This window comes from Gymnoscopelus microlampas (genome assembly GCF_963454915.1).
Source record: "Gymnoscopelus microlampas genome assembly, chromosome: 18".
Classification (NCBI taxonomy): Eukaryota; Metazoa; Chordata; class Actinopteri; order Myctophiformes; family Myctophidae; genus Gymnoscopelus; species Gymnoscopelus microlampas.
The window spans coordinates 20,814,939-20,833,601 of record NC_139955.1 but is presented as its reverse complement, the minus strand read 5'-3'; the positions used below and the strand labels follow the sequence as shown (position 1 = coordinate 20,833,601).

General features: G+C 41.5%; 2 protein-coding genes across 5 annotated transcripts in view; both read left to right on the top strand.

Annotated features, from left to right (window-relative positions):
• dgkq (diacylglycerol kinase theta) overlaps positions 1-8,412 on the top strand; it is a 36,320-nt gene extending 27,908 nt beyond the window's left edge. Inside the window, exons 15-23 of the mRNA XM_084041969.1 lie at positions 1,176-1,291; positions 2,312-2,463; positions 3,292-3,440; positions 3,547-3,725; positions 3,918-4,018; positions 4,345-4,491; positions 4,778-4,889; positions 5,689-5,841; positions 6,460-8,412. Of these exons, the coding sequence (XP_083898095.1) occupies positions 1,176-1,291; positions 2,312-2,463; positions 3,292-3,440; positions 3,547-3,725; positions 3,918-4,018; positions 4,345-4,491; positions 4,778-4,889; positions 5,689-5,841; positions 6,460-6,561 (1,211 nt within the window). The 3' untranslated portion in view covers positions 6,562-8,412. The remainder of the gene's footprint in view (positions 1-1,175; positions 1,292-2,311; positions 2,464-3,291; positions 3,441-3,546; positions 3,726-3,917; positions 4,019-4,344; positions 4,492-4,777; positions 4,890-5,688; positions 5,842-6,459) is intronic.
• Positions 8,413-13,415: 5,003 nt separating this feature from the next.
• The window catches only part of nfkb1 (nuclear factor of kappa light polypeptide gene enhancer in B-cells 1), a 35,517-nt gene continuing 30,269 nt past the window's right edge, over positions 13,416-18,663 (top strand). For 3 of the 4 annotated variants that reach the window (XM_084041067.1, XM_084041065.1, XM_084041064.1), the window contains exons 1-3: positions 13,416-13,777; positions 15,567-15,641; positions 16,022-16,097. In XM_084041067.1, the coding sequence (XP_083897193.1) occupies positions 15,597-15,641; positions 16,022-16,097 (121 nt within the window). In that variant the 5' untranslated portion in view covers positions 13,416-13,777; positions 15,567-15,596. The remainder of the gene's footprint in view (positions 13,778-15,566; positions 15,642-16,021; positions 16,098-18,663) is intronic. The other variant, XM_084041066.1, reaches the window with a different exon arrangement.

Here is an 18,663-nt window from a genome sequence, read left to right as displayed (position 1 = left end):
CATGCCCAAGCGAGCTGCCAGGCAAGCGAGTGCCCATGCCGAACAGCTGATGGCCCTGTGCGTCAGTTGTGCCGTCCAAGTTGGCAAGCCATGGTTGACGGAATAGTTTATCACCTCCTTTTGGAACAAAAGAGTCCTGTTTAATGATATTTCTCTTATTGGTCAAATTCAGGAGTCAACAACCTTAAATGTCAAAAGAGACATTTTGGACCAAAACAATAAATACAAAATATGTCTGGAGCTGTCAAAATTGCAAAATACAAATGCATACATAAACGAGCATTCATTAACTTATGATAACTTCTTATGATAACTATTAATTTCTCTGCTTTCCTCAGTAATCTTTCTTTTATTGTAATTGGAATGACTTTCAATCACTTTATTTACACAAGCCACCTGTCAGGCGCCTCGCCAATAAATGTGTCACAGGCTATGGCACAGATTTTAGTTGACAGAAATGTTGAAACCTTTTATTTATTCTACACATTTTTACAATATTGGAGAATGCAAGAATGTACTGTATGTGTCATATTTGACCTACTACTATTAAAATTGCGATGTGAAGAAAATAAACATGGTTATTTTGCTTATGTATTTTTTTAAAGCTACAGGGAGCCACTAGGGAGGGGCTAAAGAGCCACATGTGGCTCCAGAGTCGCGGGTTGCTGTGGGAGTGTTGTTATTTTTCCCAAATTTAGTTTTTCACATTTTCTACATTTACCATAACATATACAGTAGCCTACATTTCAAAATTGTGATACAATTTGATGATTTTAAACCAAATCACATACTGTAAGCCTGCTATTGCTTTCATTCCGTGCTGTTCTATTCAGCTGATGCATAGCTACAGTATCATAAATCTGGGGTGGGGAGGGTCAATTTGAGTAAACAGTACGAGTGTGTTTTGTCCTGTGTCCTGGTAGTGGCAGTTAAATTTGACTAATTTACTGGTATAATTAGAACACTGGGAGAAACGTGTCATAGAAATTTGAGTCCTTGATCCAGTCAAATATGACTGACCGGTGAGTCATGCAGAACAATGGACCATTGTTGTAGCAGCCTCATTTAACCTGTGTGTGTGTGTGTGTGTGTGTGTGTGCGCGCTTGCTCATGTATGTATCTGTTGCTGTCTATCCGTCTGTGTGTATGGTTGTTGCTATGTGCATGTTCTCTAGGTGCCATCGTGTTGCAGATCTCGTGTTTCTCTGAGGCTGAGAGGATTTACATGTTGGCCAAAGACACAGCTGTTGGCAACAAGCCCCTCAGCTCCTTGGTCATACCAGAGATCATGGTAACTCCGGGTTTGGTATTTTAGTAGAATATCAATAACACCTGCCAATTATATTTATTACTGTACCAGCCAAAATGTCACTCTGCTCGTGAATACACATTTACAGTATGTAATAGTCATATTATGCCAGTTTACGCAACAGCAAACAGTGATCAAAATCTTCTTATCTCATCAGCAAGTAAAGGGAGATAAGACCTTTGCACAACCGAATGTACTGTTAGTTTATGATTGGTGTACTGCACTGCATACAGTATGTGAACAGGCAGACGACCAAATGATCCAGCAAACCAGGTCATGTTTGCATTTGCATAGCAGCAGTGTGAGGTAGGGCGGTGTACATACTGTAGATGTACCCCACATAGCTGCGTTGTCAACACGAGAGGGAGCGCGTGTACTGGGGTTAGGTTGAATGCTCTGGAGGAGTCTCCAGCTTGGAGACAGTATCAAAACGAGAGTCGGGTACATGCTTGAGGCGAGTAGCAGCTGAGTGCATGCTTTAGGGATTCAAATGAGTTATTCAGCTTCTAGCAGAAATTTACCTTTTTAATTTCAAGGATCCCCAGCTTGATATGCGTTAGATCCCTATTTGATACGATTGTTTCACACTGACGCTCAAAGACAAACAAAGTCAATGCTGCTCTTTTTGTTGTTGATAAATCTGTCGAGTGGCACTAATATGAGAAAACCGAAATGAAAAATGTAATCAATGAAGCAAAACATAATAATTAGAAAATGTCGTAGTGAAGTTTGACTTAGCTGTGGATGATGAAAGTGCACAACCTATTTTACTAGAACAATTTAAAATGTTCAATATGTCCAGATACACATCTAAACCAAGTGTCGCCTCTATAGGACAAATGGGGCTCAGGGCTGAGCTCTGTGCTTACAGCATCGTCTGGTCATGTTTTATATTCCTTTTTGCCAGCATTTTACAAATTTACTTGCTCATGCTCAGCAAGGGATTGTGGGAAATGATTGGGGCTGATCATTATCTCCCCTTATCATGTGGTTTCTCCTCAGCACAACAAACTGCCAAAGGATGCCTCTCCTCTGCTGGTGTTTGTGAACCCTAAGAGTGGTGGCCTGAAGGGAAGAGAGCTCCTCTACAGTTACCGGAAGCTTCTAAATCCCCACCAAGTGTTCGACATTTCCAATGGAGGGCCACTGGCTGGGTGAGAGAAATGGGAAATAAGAGCTGTCAGATTGTTGTCAGAGTTGTCAGATTGTTATGAGAGTATCCACTGTTATTTACTTTTGCAGAGTTGGCACACATGTGCAGTAATCACTGAGATGCTGTTCCAAGTCTATATTATGGCTTTAACACATGCCCTGTAACCTAGAAGTTATCTAGAAGTTAACCGGTGGGGGTGTATGTGTGAACGCAATTGTCCAATTCATCAAGACCTGACATCTAACAGATTTTACACCAACTCCCTTGAGTTAAGTCGGGGTAATGTCCGATTCAGCCCAAATGGCTCAATGTGTGAATGGACGCAGTGATAGTCCGGTGAATTTGCATCACAGAGCTCGCCAGGCATCCCGCCCTAGAATATGACCACTTATGTTCATTGGAATAACCAAGCTGGAGGCACGAGGCGCAGTTTTGGTTTGCAAATATGATACAAGACACATGACCATCACAGTACATGACAATAACAAGAGCACTAAGCATTGGGGACCCAGGCTCAATGACCTAATGTATATGATCAGTATTTACATTTTCATGCTGCTAAGTCAATGGTATCAACTAGCTCTGCATCTTATGAATACCAAACACTCAAAACAAATACATACTGTATCTCACAGCAGTAAGCTTAGAGGGCTTATTTGAGCTTGTTTGTTGTCCGTTTAGAAGATGGTAATTACAGTACCATCCATTTGACATGCAATATTGAAGGGGGTTATACAAAGAAGAAGGGTGCATTGCAAGTTCTCCCCCAAAAAGACATTAAAATAATTTATTTTATCATTCTCATTTGCTTTTCTCCCATCCTCTCAAGACTCCATACGTTCCGGGAGGTGAACAGGTTTCGGGTGCTAGTTTGTGGAGGGGACGGGACAGTGGGCTGGGTGCTGGGGGTCCTGGAGGCTGTCCGACACAAACTGTCCTGTCCTGAACCTCCTATAGGCATTGTCCCTCTGGGAACAGGTAGGGCACTGGACTCTTGCTGACATTTTATGTTTTAAAAGTCTTCATCTGCTGGGGGGAAAAAACTGGAGAGGAATGAAGAGGACTTGTTTTCCTTTTTTTGTAGGAAACGACCTAGCCCGTATCCTGCGCTGGGGGGCAGGCTACAGCGGTGAGGACCCCCACCATATCCTGGTGTCAGTGGACGAGGCAGACGAGGTACAGATGGACCGCTGGACCATCTTGCTGGACGCTCAGGATGTCTCCGAGGATGGCAAGGAGAACGGCTTCCTGGAGCCACCAAAGGTCACACACGGACAGTTATGTTTTTTGGGCAGGCACATAACCCACACTACCAAGAAGTAGAAATTAATTGAAACACGAGTTGAGATAGAGCTATTTCTCTGCTATGTTGTGTTTGACTGTGTGACACTAAAACATTGAAAACAGCATGATTTTTGTGAAATGACTCCAACATGAATGTTATCTGTGTCACAGGTTGTCCAGATGAACAACTACTTTGGTCTGGGCATCGATGCTGAGCTTAGCCTAGATTTCCACCATGCACGGGAAGAGGATCCAGATAAATTCAACAGCAGGTACTCACAGCAATTAAATTCAAATCCATACATCTATTTATGCCACGGAAGGTTTTATGGAGGAAGCTGGACCTTGTTTGTCTTGGCTGAGACTGTGTAATAATTACAAGGATAGACTTCTGTTTTACATACATACAGTGAAAGAAATGAGAAACTTTTGTTTACACCCTGATGCTGGTAATCCAAATCAAGGAAAGAAAATAATTGATGTATTTTTGTTTTCAGGCCTCAAGTCAACTTGAACATTTTCCTAGGTATATCGTATTTGATATTCAATAAATGAGGTTTTAATGTGTTTTTTATGTATGTTGTGTCTTTTGGTGCAGATTTCACAACAAAGGTGTGTATGTAAAGGTTGGTCTGCAGAAGCTGAGCCACACCAGGAACCTTCATAAAGACCTCAAACTGCAGGTGGATAAACAAGATGTAGAACTTCCAAGCATAGAGGGACTCATCTTCCTCAATATCCCCAGGTAGAACACCCCCCCCCCCCCCCCACACACACACACACACACACACACACACACACACACACACACACACACACACACACACACACACACACACACACACACACACACACACACACACCTAAAAGACATACAACTTTTTGTAGCATTTCATTAACACATAACTAACAATAAATCCACAGGAAAAATACTTCACAGAACCCTACTATAACTTCCAAAACTCAAGACATCAAGAATGAATGCCTCTCTTTGTGTGTGTGTGTGTGTGTGTGTGTGTGTGTGTGTGTAGCTGGGGTTCGGGAGCAGACCTGTGGGGTTCAGAAGGTGACTCTCGCTATGGGAAACCCCGTATTGATGACGGGATGCTGGAAGTTGTGGGGGTCACAGGAGTGGTCCACATGGTAGGAACCATCATATATTGGTTAACCAGTCTGTAGGGTATGATAATACAACATAACACTTCTGCAGTGGTTAGAGGGGGTCTTCCTGCTCATCTATTCCGAAATGTATACACTGGTGTCGGGTAGGACACCTTTTTTTTTGGTGTCTCAGAGACATGTTTGATGTATTTCACATATTGTGTGAATATACTGTAAAGTATTCTAAATAAAGACCATTTCCTGTTTCTCTTCACATGTAAAATGTCTCTCTTAGTGTACAAATTGGTTCCATTTGTGTTCCATTATAGCGAAAAACTGTTATTACTCTAGAATAATGTTTCATTCATTAATAAAAGTGCCGGAGTGCAGCTTTAAGATCTTTGACAACAGGATAGTCATTTCAGTTAGACTACTCAATTCTTAGAACATTTTCTATGGATACTAAACTCTTCCAAAATGGGTAAATGTATTGAACCCTGTGATTTGTCTATACTGCACTATTGTTTTGTATGAACTGCATAGAGTGCATGTCATGCTATGTGGACATGAGTAAGGTCTAATAGGTAAATGTAACTAAGGGAATTTAGGTCAGATGTCAATACAACCTTAATGCAGTATACACATATACAAATTTAATATAAATTGTGTGTGCGTGATGTGTTTGTGTGCACGCATAAATCTGTCTGTCTATTTATGTGGGTGCTTCCTTCCTGTCTGTATGTCTGTCTGTGTTCTTCTCCTTCTATTTCTATCTTTGTTCTGTGTGTGTGCGTGTGTGTGTGTGTGTGTGCGCACATGCGTGTCCATACTCCGTCCACAGGGCCAGGTGCAGAGCGGGATGCGGTCAGGGATCCGGATTGCCCAGGGGAACTACATCCGGATCACGGTGACTAAACCCATCCCAGTTCAGGTGGATGGAGAGCCCTGGATTCAAAGCCCTGGACACATCATCATATCAGCTGCTGGTCCCAAGGTACTCGGATATTGTGTGTGTGTGTGTGTGGGGGTATATGTGAAATACGTTGTAATGCATTTGGATAAAGGTGCTATGTAAATATAGTCCATTTAACATATTGCTTCCTCCACAATGTTACTGCTCCAGCCGAGGTCAACACTGTCAAAGCAGTCTTGTTAATGGTCGTCGGTCGATGGTACAAATTTGCATGTTGACGTTTAACCAACGTTTAACTGTACGCATATGAATCGTGGCAAATTGATGTGGTGACAGGAAGTGAATCTACTAAATGGCGGCAGTGGCTCAGGTGGTAGAGTCCCGGTCTAGGAATAGGAAGGTGACTTGTTCGATCCTCGGCTCCTCCAGGCTTAATTTCGCCTGGTTAAGTGTCCCTGAGCAAGACACTTAACCTTCAACTGCTACCATGCACTCCCTTGGATCAAGCAACTGATGGGTTAATGCAGAGACGTAATTTCCCCTTGGGGATCACTATAGAAACCCTTTAATTACGACTATTAGTTTAATTCGCCAGTTAATTTGGTGTGAAATGTAGCTGTCATGAATGTTGTTGTGATCGGCCTTTTAACACACGGAGTACACGTCTTTATGTAATTATATGTCATGTCATTTCTGCAGGTACGGATGCTGAAGAAATCTAAGCATAAACAGAAGAAGCAGTCTGCAGGCGTGAAGGACACTTGCTCTGAGAGCCCTTCCTCCAGCGATGGAGGACACTGACACCTTATCTGGATGCCAGTTGTCTGGTTTAACCTGCCTCCTGCCATTACTAGAACGCCATTCTAGCTCCTACACGTGGCTGTATCCAGGAGAGTGTGATTTCCGCGCAGCATCTCAGATGGCTCGAGTAGCAAGCACTGACGGGCCTTTGGCTGATGCATAGACAGTATGAGAAGGCGGTATCTGATTACAGCTTGGCAGACTTTTACTTTCTTTACTCCATCTAGTGGTCACTTGCAGTCCACGACCAGGATTACCTAGAATTGGCCCAGATCAGGTCTGGCTGTCTTGAAAGTCTCAGTACATATCAACGTTCTTCAGATGTAGTTTGAAGAAAATGAACTTTAATTCTAATAAGCTTTTGACATTCAACATAAATCTCCCAGGAATCTTAACATTAATCATAATTGCCCTATCTACGGCAGAGTGATTATGTGGATGTTAAATGCTTCATTAACACGTTGGCCCTACAGAGCACAGGAGACAAAGTGCTTCTTGTTTAGAAGCTCCCCAGAGCTAATATGCTTGTAAAAACAGATGCAAACTCACAGCTGATTAAAACCATAGTGACCAATCTGTAGCATTAGGACTTAGCTGTAACTAAAGTTGCAAATCCATTGTGCATAGAGATGCATAGAATTTGAATAACTTAACCATATGGATGATGACAAAACCAACCGATGTTAAGTCATTGGAATTTCAACATAATTCTAGGAACTTTGTGGCTTAAAGTTAACATTGTCATTCATATGGCACAATTGGCAGTGGATTTGTAAATATATGAGCCACTTTTCTTCTTTTCTTCTTATTTATCCACTTGAATCTGGCCTCCCTAATTTGGGCATTTCATAGGTGAATTTTCCAAAACATATTTTACAAAATAGCAAAAAGGCTGCCAAACATGATTTTTTAAATGAGGAGAAGGGGTTCCTTATCAAAGTGGCTTGTAGAGTTGGTAGCTTTAATCTACCATTTGCGCCTGGTGTCTGGTGGCTGCAATTAATCCCCTTCCAGACAAACATCAGTTATGGATGAGACACGTCTATAGTATAGACTTCAAAGTAAACTAATCGCAACTCCAAACATGCACACACTGAATTTACTACTCTTTTTTTCTAATGCATGCTTGCAAAGTAACAAAATACCTCATTATGTACAAAGTAGTGTTTTTTTTAAGTAATATTCCTCAATGCCACAGGATATATTATGCTTACAAACAATTGCCACCTTGCTAATGCATTCCAGACTGTTATTACGTCTTATGTTTGGTTGGGAGAAGAATGCTGTAATGGACTCAAGACATAATTTGTCTCAGCCATTTATCATTAGTGCCAGGTGAAGATTACAGTTGAATAATTATAGATTTGGGGTAATTTAACTCAAATTGAAGGATTAGGCTTTCCAGTGACACAGTAAATATAATGACATATGGGGACGTGAAAGCCTTAAAAAACAATAACAACAGTTATTTAATTAAAAACTAAAAGTTGACCTATGGGAAATGAGATGGCATCACCCGTCATGCTACTTACAACAACTCAGTAGTCTGAGGTACTGTTGATTAATAACACATGCTGAACACTACAAAGTGTAGAAATGCGCATTAAAAAGTAGCCTACTATACATACACATCAAATAATCGATGTGTTGGGCTAAACGAACATCAATAGAGAAAAGAGTAGAGCCTGCACCTAAACTCCATACAGTACACCTGTACGTACACCTTTATTGGACAATGGTTAATTTGAACTGATGAAGATCCACAGAGGGTGGAAAAGTCCAAGTAAGCACATGGAATATGTACAGTAGTGTGTGAGATCTACTCTTCTCTCTGTTATGTTTAACCATGTGCACCAAGTCCTTAGCCTGATCCTCCTCTCTCCGCTGAGACACGCTTCTGCTGCTTGTTCATTATAAAATGGACAGACATGGCAAAAGGATTCAGAAGAAGACTATATCAAAGAGATGCTTCGTCCACATTCCCAGTGATGCAGAACTTGAAAGAAATGCAACCATCTTATGATAGCTCTAGAATAGATGACAATGGATCTTATTGTAAAGATTCCTGTTTATAATGTAGCCACAACAGTATTTGACTGTAACAATATATACATATTTGTATTTTGTGCTCTACTTGTAGTACAAGTATCCTATTCAATCAGAGCCTCCAATCCAAGCTTGGGTGACCATGCATACATACAACGAGCCTACTGGCCTTCATGGTTTGCACATTTTTAGTTGGTTTGGCTCATTCCAGCGAGTGACTCCAATTACTGACTACTGTTCACTTCAGTAGGTCAGATGCACTGAGGATTGGTGATTCTGAATGAACAGGGATTTGAGTCTCTGGTCATTGCGGCCAGATTTGATACACTGGTGATTTCAGCTGTGGTCTTTCATCGGCTGCATTCCACATCTTCTCAGTACCTCTGTTTGCCTCCACCCCTCTATGACCACTGCTAGGAGAAACACTGGAGAAGCTCCTCGGTTCAGTTCTTTGACCTGTCCAGTCCTAGATTTCTGGTAATGAAGGGAAGGCTGTATGAGAGAAACATGGAAGATGTTTGGCACTCAGCAGTTCCATATGTTTGTATAGGTGACGCCATGTGTACAGATTGGGGTGTAGCTTGTGAGTATTTGAACCTGTATACATATGAGATACACACACAATTTTTATACCATGCATGAAGTACTGTAGTTCTACTTCCACGTAGAGGTGACTATTGTGTATTTACAACCGTGCGCATCTTCTGTCACTGATCAGTGTTCTTCTGCCAACCCATTGTAAAGAGGCGGTCCAGTTCTGTCTGCGCTGTTACACTGCAGCTTTATGATTCCTCAAAAGCACAGATTAAACCAGCAGATATTATAATCATCATCCACTCCAAAGATTTTATTTTTTTTTAAACCACCCTTTAAGACATAGAGCTATTTGTTGGGGGAAGCCATAGCTGAGTGGCTATGCTGTCTGGGAATTAGAAGGTTGCCGGTTTGACCCTCAGCTCACCCAGAATAATATGTCAAAGTGTCCCTGAGCAAGACACTTAAGCCCTCCAAGTAACCCTTCCCCGCAAACCAGGAAAAAAATCCCTTTCCTTTCCCTTAAAGATCATCCATGCCATTGAAAAGCCATGACAAAGATGATAGGTGATTGGCTCAGGCTAAGTGCTGTTTTTTTTACAACTAATAATCAAGTGCCATCTTTATTTCTTTCCTTTTACCTTTCTTTCTCATGGTGCCACAGCTTCAGTACGTAACAACGCATTAATGCTACTTTTTCAGTGTTAAATATTGTTGTTGTGCTGTGCTTACAAGTTAATAAGCTTACTGCTTTGTCCCAGTTGTACCAGTAGTCAGTGAAATGACCACCCTGTTTCCTTCCTCCATGTTGGGATCAGGCCAGTTTGTGGTGTGGTGTCTCCAGGTCTGAGCTCCACATAGTGCCTCATAAGCAACAATAAAGACAGAATCATACTAGGAACCTCAGTGGTATTACCTGTGTCAAGATATGTTTAACATGTGTGTTTATGTACGTATGTGTGTGCTTCCTCTTCTGCTGGTACAGTAGTTTGAATATCTAGGCGTTTCTAGACTTTGTTGAGCTAATGTGCCTACTGCCTATAGATTACTTTTGTTATCAATTGTTTTTCTTATTTGCTGTAAATGAAGGTATATTATGTTTTTACTTGTTTTTATTGAAGTCTAATGTTAAACTAAATAGATGTGTATATTTTTGCAGACAAAATCTGTTTTTTAAGTTTGATCTGTAAAGTTTTAACTGTAAATTGCACTAATTGTTTTACAGATGCTTTTAGGTGTAATCTTTGCTTCACTATGTATGTTGGAATAACTAAAGATACAGTATATATGTTTAAATAAGTAAATGAAAAGCCCATATTAAAAGACAAATGTAACAAATAAAATGTTCAAGTGTTCAATCATAAACAGAAATATGACCATTTATCGATAGAATGTTCCTTATTAAATATGTTTACAGATAGTGGTGCTGGCTGGCATGTGGAATGTTATGAGAACCGGTTGCGTTCTCTGGGATTATTGGCTCCTGTATGGACTCTGGTGCCCTTGCACATGGAATATTTGGATGTACACCAGTGGTTCTCAACCTGTGGGTTGGGTCCTGGCCTCCTGGGGGTCCCCAGATGACAGTGAAGTAACAATTTAAGGACTTTTAAGACCTTTTTAATACCTCAAAAGATTACTGCATCGAAAGTAATCATCAAACTATACTATAAATACTGGTCAAACATTGACCAAATTGCCAAATTATATTATAGACAAACATGGTGAAAATAGCCGGTCTACAAGCTCACAACGCCTCGCGACAAGAGGCGAGCTTGTAGATCCGCTAATTTCACATTACTTATCTGTGGAACCAAGTTAAACAGAATGTAATGCCTCAGCTCCTACATTCCAAGTGCTTGTCAGGGTGGGGGTGGTCCCCAGTTCAAATATGATTCTTTTTGGGGGTCCCCAGTTCAAATATGATTATTTTGTGAGAATTAATTATATTCACTCATGTTTTTTACATTTCTTTCATTTTTGATAGACCAGGGGTCTTCAACAGAGGATCCTTCTTTATCATCTCTCTCTCAGCTAGGGGGTCCTTGGGCTGAAAAACGTTGAAGACCCCTGTTATATAGTCATTTTCACTGTTGATGGACTGCACATGATCCAGATACTGCTGAAGGCCACTAGACATATGGTAAAGTCTTACTGTGCCAAATTGGAGAAATCTCACTGCACAATCACTATTATCACTTTCATTTCTCTGAACTTTGACCTTCCATCAAACAATTTCCCCAGTAGGTCAGTTCACTTTTTCTTTTCAAACCATGTCAAACCAAGGTCATATTCTACCACTGGTATAAACATATGGTAACATTTTACTGTGCCAAATTGGAGAATTCTCACATAAATCACCTATACAAAGCAATACACATTTCTATAAACTTTGACCTTTCACCAAACAAATTCCTCAGGTCAGTTCACCGTTGCTATGGAAACCATGTGGCTCACTGGTAAACTGATATAATTTTACTGTGCCAAAAATCACCTACACAACTCAACACAACACATGTACATTTCTCTGAACTTTAACCTTTCACCAAACAAACACCTTTCACCACCAATATTAGAATTAAAATATTATAACTTAATATTGTAACAGTGCCTAATAAAATGTTAAAGAAATTGCGCAGGGCAGAGAGGGCACCCATCACGTTGTGAGCTTGTAGATCTGCTATTTTCAAACAGTTTAGTACTTAATTTTGGTACTTTAAAGGGTAAGCCCACTTTGGTAGAGGTTTGGGTTGTGTAGTTACCTTGCCATTATGTAACTCCAAAGGTGGGCAAGAAATCAAAAATAATTGCTCCATTGATTAGAAATTGATAATTCAAAATATGCTCCTCATTGACTTACATTGTACGGTAAAACAGCTCTCAAAGTCACTCTTTTAGCACATAAATGAACCCAAACAAAGCTGATTCAGACAATATAGAGCATCACCAAACCCAGTACTGTTTGTTTTTTTAATAAAAATGTCAACTTCCTGTTGATTTTACTATTTGAAGATCTGGATCTGGATCCGGATCCGCGGATCCAGTCCAGGTTTTCTACTTATTAAAAATGGCAAAATCAACAGGAAGTTGACATTTTTATTAAAAAAATAAACAGTACTGGGTTTGATGATGTTCTATATTGTCTGAATCAACGTTGTTTGCGTTCGTTTATGTGCTAAAAGAGTGACTTTGAGAGCTGTTTTACCGTACAATGTAAGTCAATGAGGAGCATATTTTGAATTATCTTTCTATTATTTCTAATCAATGGAGCAATTATTTTTTATTTCTTGCCCACCTTTGGAGTTACATCATGGCAAGGTAAATACACAACCCAAATCTCTAAGTGGTCTTGCCCTTTAAAGGGCAAGACCACTTTGGTAGAGGTTTGGGTTGTGTAGTTACCTTGCCATGATGTAACTCCAAAGGTGGGCAAGAAATACAAAATAATTGCTCCATTGATTAGAAATTGATAATTCAAAATATGCTCCTCATTGACTTACATTGTACGGTAAAACAGCTCTCAAAGTCACTCTTTTAGCACATAATCGAACGCAAACAAAGTTGATTCAGACAATATAGAACATCACCAAACCCAGTACTGTTTTTTTTTTTTTTAAATGTCAACTTCCTGTTGATTTTGCCATTTTTAATAAGTAGAAAACCTGGACTGGATCCGCGGATCCGGATTCAGATCTTCAAATAGTAAAATCAACAGGAAGTTGACATTTTTATTAAAAAAACAAACAGTACTGGGTTTGGTGATGCTCTATATTGTCTGAATCAGCTATGTTTGGGTTCATTTATGTGCTAAAAGAGTGACTTTGAGAGCTGTTTTACCATAAAATGTAAGTCAATGGGGAGCATATTCTGAATTATCAATTTCTAATCAATGGAGCAATTATTTTGTATTTCTTGCCCACCTTTGGAGTTACATCATGGCAAGGTAACTACACAACCCAAACCTCTACCAAAGTGGTCTTACCCTTTAAGTATATTTTGATATTTTTTATACTTTTGTACTTTTACTCTTTTACTTTGAACACAGGCCTTTTACTTGTAACAGAGTATCTTTATATTGTTATTATTGCTACTTTTACTTAAGCAAAATATCTGAGTACTTCTTCCATCAGTTCGTGTTCAACATCATAGTGGGTGTTGTGATTTTCAGTAGCGGTGCTGCTCTGAACCAGCCGCCAGGGGGCAGAGCTCAGCAGGTCAGCAAAGCTAAACCTTCAACCAACTACGTCACTGGGAATTTCCAGTGGGGAAGTCAGTCGGTTTTTATGAACAACTGTCCTTTGAGTTAATGTCACCTGCTGTCTTCTGTCGTTTTCAAAGTGGAAGGAATAGTATTTTGTATAACCTGCATAAGCTTTTGTCGGAGTTGTACAAATTGAATTATATAGTGTATGCTCTTATCACGTCATGACGCTTTTCGGTGTGATCTAGCTGGAGTGTTAAGTTAATGAAGGAGCACGAGAGAGAGAGAGAGAGAGAGAGAGCACCATGGCGCTATGATGTGTAGAAGTCACTGAAGTGAAGTGAAGTGAAGTGGAGTCAGTGGGACTGTCAACAGTCATTGTCATTTTAATGTTGAGGGAAGGAGTCACCTGGTGAGCCAACACAGCCAACACGGGTAAGAACATGACTGTGTGTGTTGTGTGAGAGAGCCGTTCAACCCTCTGTGGCTGTGCTAACTTTGTCGTGGTCTCTGGTAACCACTGTGTGTGAATGTTGCCATTTGCTTTGTTATGCTCTTCACTTCCTTATTAGCACGCTGCTACAGCTAACAGTACTGTCTGTATGCTAGCTATGCTCACTGTTGGAAGAAGTACTCACATTCTTTACTTGAGTAAAAGTATCAATCGATGTAGAAATGCTCTGTTGCAAGTAAAAGTGTGGTATTCTCTGTTATGTTTAACCATGTGCCGTCTGGTATTATGTACTTGAGTAAAAGTACATAGGTATTGGCATCAAACTATACTTAATGTACCAAAAGTACTCATTATGCAGAGTGTCCCATTTCAAGTTTTAAAAATATTTGAACATAGCCGATCTACATCGCTACGCGTTGTGAGCTTGTAGATATAGAGAAGTATATAGGGTTGAAGTGGTTAGTGTATCAAAAACTCCAATGTAACTAGTAACTAAAGTTTTCAAATAATTGTAGAGGAGTAAAAAGTACCATATTTGCCTCTGAGATATAGTGGAGTATAAGTAAAAGTATTGCAATTGTAAATACTCAATAAAGTAAAACAAAAACAACCTCAAAGTTGTTCTTATAACTAAGTGCAGTACTTGAGTAAATGTATTTAGTTACTTTCCAACACTGGCTAACGGTACTGCATGCTAGCAATGCTGCAATGACAAGACGTGACATAAACGGCGACTCACACAGCAGTAAACCTGGAAACATGTCCCTCTGGAATATGAATTCAGTTAACATAGTAGACTACAACAACGCATGATTTGTGTCACAACAACAAGCAGCGAGATATTACACACACACACACACACACACACACACACACACACACACACACACACACACACACACACACACACACACACACACACACACACATAGACACACATCTAGAGTCCATTCATAACAGCAACAAGTGTCAGTGCAGTGCAGACAGGACCTGACTGACCTATAGACCAGTGGTTCTCAAACCTCTTCACTTCAAGGACCCCCAAACTAGTATGAATTTGGCCGCAGGCACCCATCTGAAAATATTCTGTGCCAGGGACCCCCGTCGAAGACTTTTTCACATTTATTTTCTAAAGATCTTTTGAAATAGCTGATCTACAAGCTTACAACACTTGTAGATCGGCTATTTTCAAGTAGCCTACATAGGGTTAAAGTAGTTAAACTAATTGTTATGCTATATTAACTTATGTTGCATGTGGACCCCCTGGAACCCCCTCAAGGACCCCCTGTGGATCTCCTGAGTGACCCCACTTTGAGAACCACTGACCTAGACTATTGACTATTGCTATGCCAACTTTCTATGATTCAGAGTTTGATATTCATTAGCTCACGGATCTCATTTGATATGATTCCTTTTCTCTCTGTGACCCCTTCTACACTGTAAAATCGGGGTCATCCATATCTTTCCGAGGGTCCCATTGGGGTTGAGATTAGGGCTGAGGAAACATAATAATACACGCTCCCAGTCCCTTGCAATCCTCAGTGTTAATTTAACTCTCTGAGTTACAGACCCATAAGGATCCATTTGGTTATCAAACATTTAAATTGGGACCCCCTCCCTGTAACCCTCTCAAGGAGTCAAGGACCCCTGGGGTCCCCGGCACCATGTTGAGAACCAGTGATCTGATCTAGACTCAGTAGATTGCATTGTAATAAAACATCAAAACCTCCAACATTTTGATTTGCTTTTTCTGCCTCTTATATCCTAAAGTATTGACCTTTGCTGTCCCTGGCAGACACCATGGCAGGAGACGATCATTATCTGGTTGGTGTTCAGCCCCATCAGGTAAATCTGCATCCCATTACATTATCACACAACCTTACAACATAGGAAAATACAATTAATGGTAGCACTGGATATTAAGGTCAGATCTATAATGCATTATAAGCGCATTTATAATGCGGTTATAAGGCATGTACAATACATTTGTTATTAAATGTAACTTAGACCAATAAGAAGTTAATACAAGGAAAGCATATTCAAATTCAGCCTAAATCACCAGTGATCCCAATGTTCACTAATACAATATTTTAAATTAGCCTTAATTTCTAAAATTACGGATGGATTATCAACATTATAATTTGATGGGCCGTGACTTCATCTCATATTACGTGTTGTGCTACTGTTAAATAATTGCCCTAGTTTTGTGCATTTGTATTTTTCAGCTTCTTGACATGTTTGATTCATCATGGGAATATCAGAATTATTCACCAATGTCACAAACCCCTGCACTGCGGACAGGTAAGAGGTGTTCTTTAAGGGCTGAGAAAGAAGGAATCAGGAATTGTGCTACAGTGTATATATATATATATATATACTAGAGTTTCGGGGGGCTACGCCCCCCTCAACCCCAGCCGCGCACGGGGCCCAGCGTGGCCGTGTGTATATTGGGGGACCCAAATCGCCGGAGTGAAACTGTGGAAAAGTTTTTTTGAAAAAGGAAAAAATTTGAAGAAATAATATTTGTTATGTTTCAGGGGGTCCACAGGGGGTCCGCGGACCCCCTGATGGTCCACTGACCCCCTGTGGAGTGTTGGGACGCGCGGGGACACCCCTGGAACATTGCGGACCATTTCGGTGTTTTTTTTTTTTTCATGAAGGTGGTTGCTTGTTTCTGGCGCAGGCTGTGCAAACCTGGCAACCCAGTGCATGCTGCCGCACGTTTAAGTGGCGTAGCGTCATGAGGGTCAGTGGGGCCGTGGCTCGGTCAGTGAAGACCCTGTAGTGCGGATGATATGTGGCATAGAGGGGCAGATTGTAAATCCACAGAGGAAACATCCGTGGGCTACCATTGGTTCAGCGATGTGTGCGGTCGCCCTGCGGCCCCTCCTCCTCCACCAATGTGCAGTATTGAGAGCCCTGACGTCACAACAATTGGAGCGATGGGCACTGCACTGTGGTTGGTTAGGGTACACCTAGGGCCCAGGTAGAACCCAGTTAAAGCCTGCATGGGCAAACCCAGTTAGGAGCCGCCTTGGTCCCACATAAACATGGCTAGTTGGGGCCCACCTAAGGGCCAGGTAGAAGCTACTTATAGCCTGCATGGGCATCGCAGTTGGGACTGAAGTGGATGCCGCTGACATTGCTGACATGGGGTCCATATGGTTTAGCCCACCTTGAAACCATATGGGAACTACGCTGGCATGCTGGCTGTAATGCAAACGCTGCATCATACCTGCAGTGTGTAGTTTGATGTTGTGTGTGTAGCAGATATACCTGCAGTGTGTAGATCAATGTCCATAGGAAAGTCAATGGCCAGCAGTGTTTTTTTTTCCCCAGCAGAGTTTCTAGTGTCTCTGTGTCTCTCTGGAAGAGGTTGCACATGAACTCTGCAGCCGCACTGAGGCGCTCCAACACAAACACTCTGACATTAAGCTGCTTCACACAACAAACATCAGCACCACGCTGCTGTTTGTCCAAAAGACCCAATATCTCCTCTCCCACCGACGTCATGTGTTCATTTATCGACAGCCGTACAGACTCCTTTTGACACATTTTACGTCGTTTATCCAGCTCTCACTGACTCTCCACATCGGGCTGTTATTTTGCTGCGATCAAGTCAACGATGTGAGAGATTAGCTATCACAGACGGACGGACAGGGGGTGAAACATAGTCTTGCGCCATGCCTTTCGGCCTGGCGGAGACAATAAAAAACCGAAAGTAAAGGAAATGGCCATTTCTGCAACAGAAGTAGTCAATAAACTATGCTATGAAAACATCGGCCACATTGGCAAAGAATGTAAGAAAGAGGCAATCATGTAGAAAATAGCCGATCTCCAAGCTTACAAAGCCTCTGAACGTGAGGCGTTTCGAGCTTGTAGATCGGCTATTTTCACAATATTTACTTGTGGAACGGAGTCAAACAGAATGGGGGGGTCCCAGATCAAGTACGTGTATTTGGGGGGGGGCGTGAAAGGGTTGATAAACACTGCTGTAATCGGAGCGAAATGATCTGAAATTACTACATGACCATAATGCAGGCTAACATGCGTTGCACGGGGCGGTCCTGCCATTACGTTAGTTACTGTAGTTGCTGTGGAGCTACATAGTTCTCCAGAAGACACACACAAACATACACCATCTACAATGGACGAACTGAGCAGCAATATAGACATTCACCACACGAACGTGCATTGTTGACAAAGTGATTGCACAGCCGCTGCAGGCATGACAACCAGGTTAGCGTTAGCGACATGGCAGCTATCACAGCGCCCTGTCCGTCGTGCTGCAACTGCCTGTGATGGCTACAGCAGTAACAGCAAGCTGTCTGCGATGCCATTGTCTGGAGACTGCTCTTAGCGTGAGACGACCAATGAGAGTGAGCGCTGTAGTTGTTGCTAAGATACGGTGGCGTCTCTGCCCCATAGCTTGTAGATCTCTGACACATGATTGGCGTAGGCTGCGTTGCCAGGTCTGACTTTGTGTCTAAGCAATGGTCGGCTTATTTTTGCGCGCCTTTGGGCTCGTTTGCATTGTGCGCACGGCAGCGCTTGTTTAGCGTACGTCAGCGCGACGTGGCAACGGACGTGGCAACGTGAAAGGTGATTGGCTGGTGAAAAGAAACACCCGACGTTACACCAGAAATGGTGCCTGGAGAAAATGGTGACCAAGAAAAAAGTTTGGAAAAACAGGAAAAAAAACCCGCAGCGGCTGCGTGCTGTTGTGGTGATGAGGTCGTGCGCACGGTAAACGGTACGAAGCTGCCTCCCCTTCCGTTTTGTCCGACATTTGGTGAGTAGAATTAATTATGTTGCGCGGTGGAAAAGGTGTAGTTAGCAGTGAGATGTCCCCTACGCGAGGCGTAAA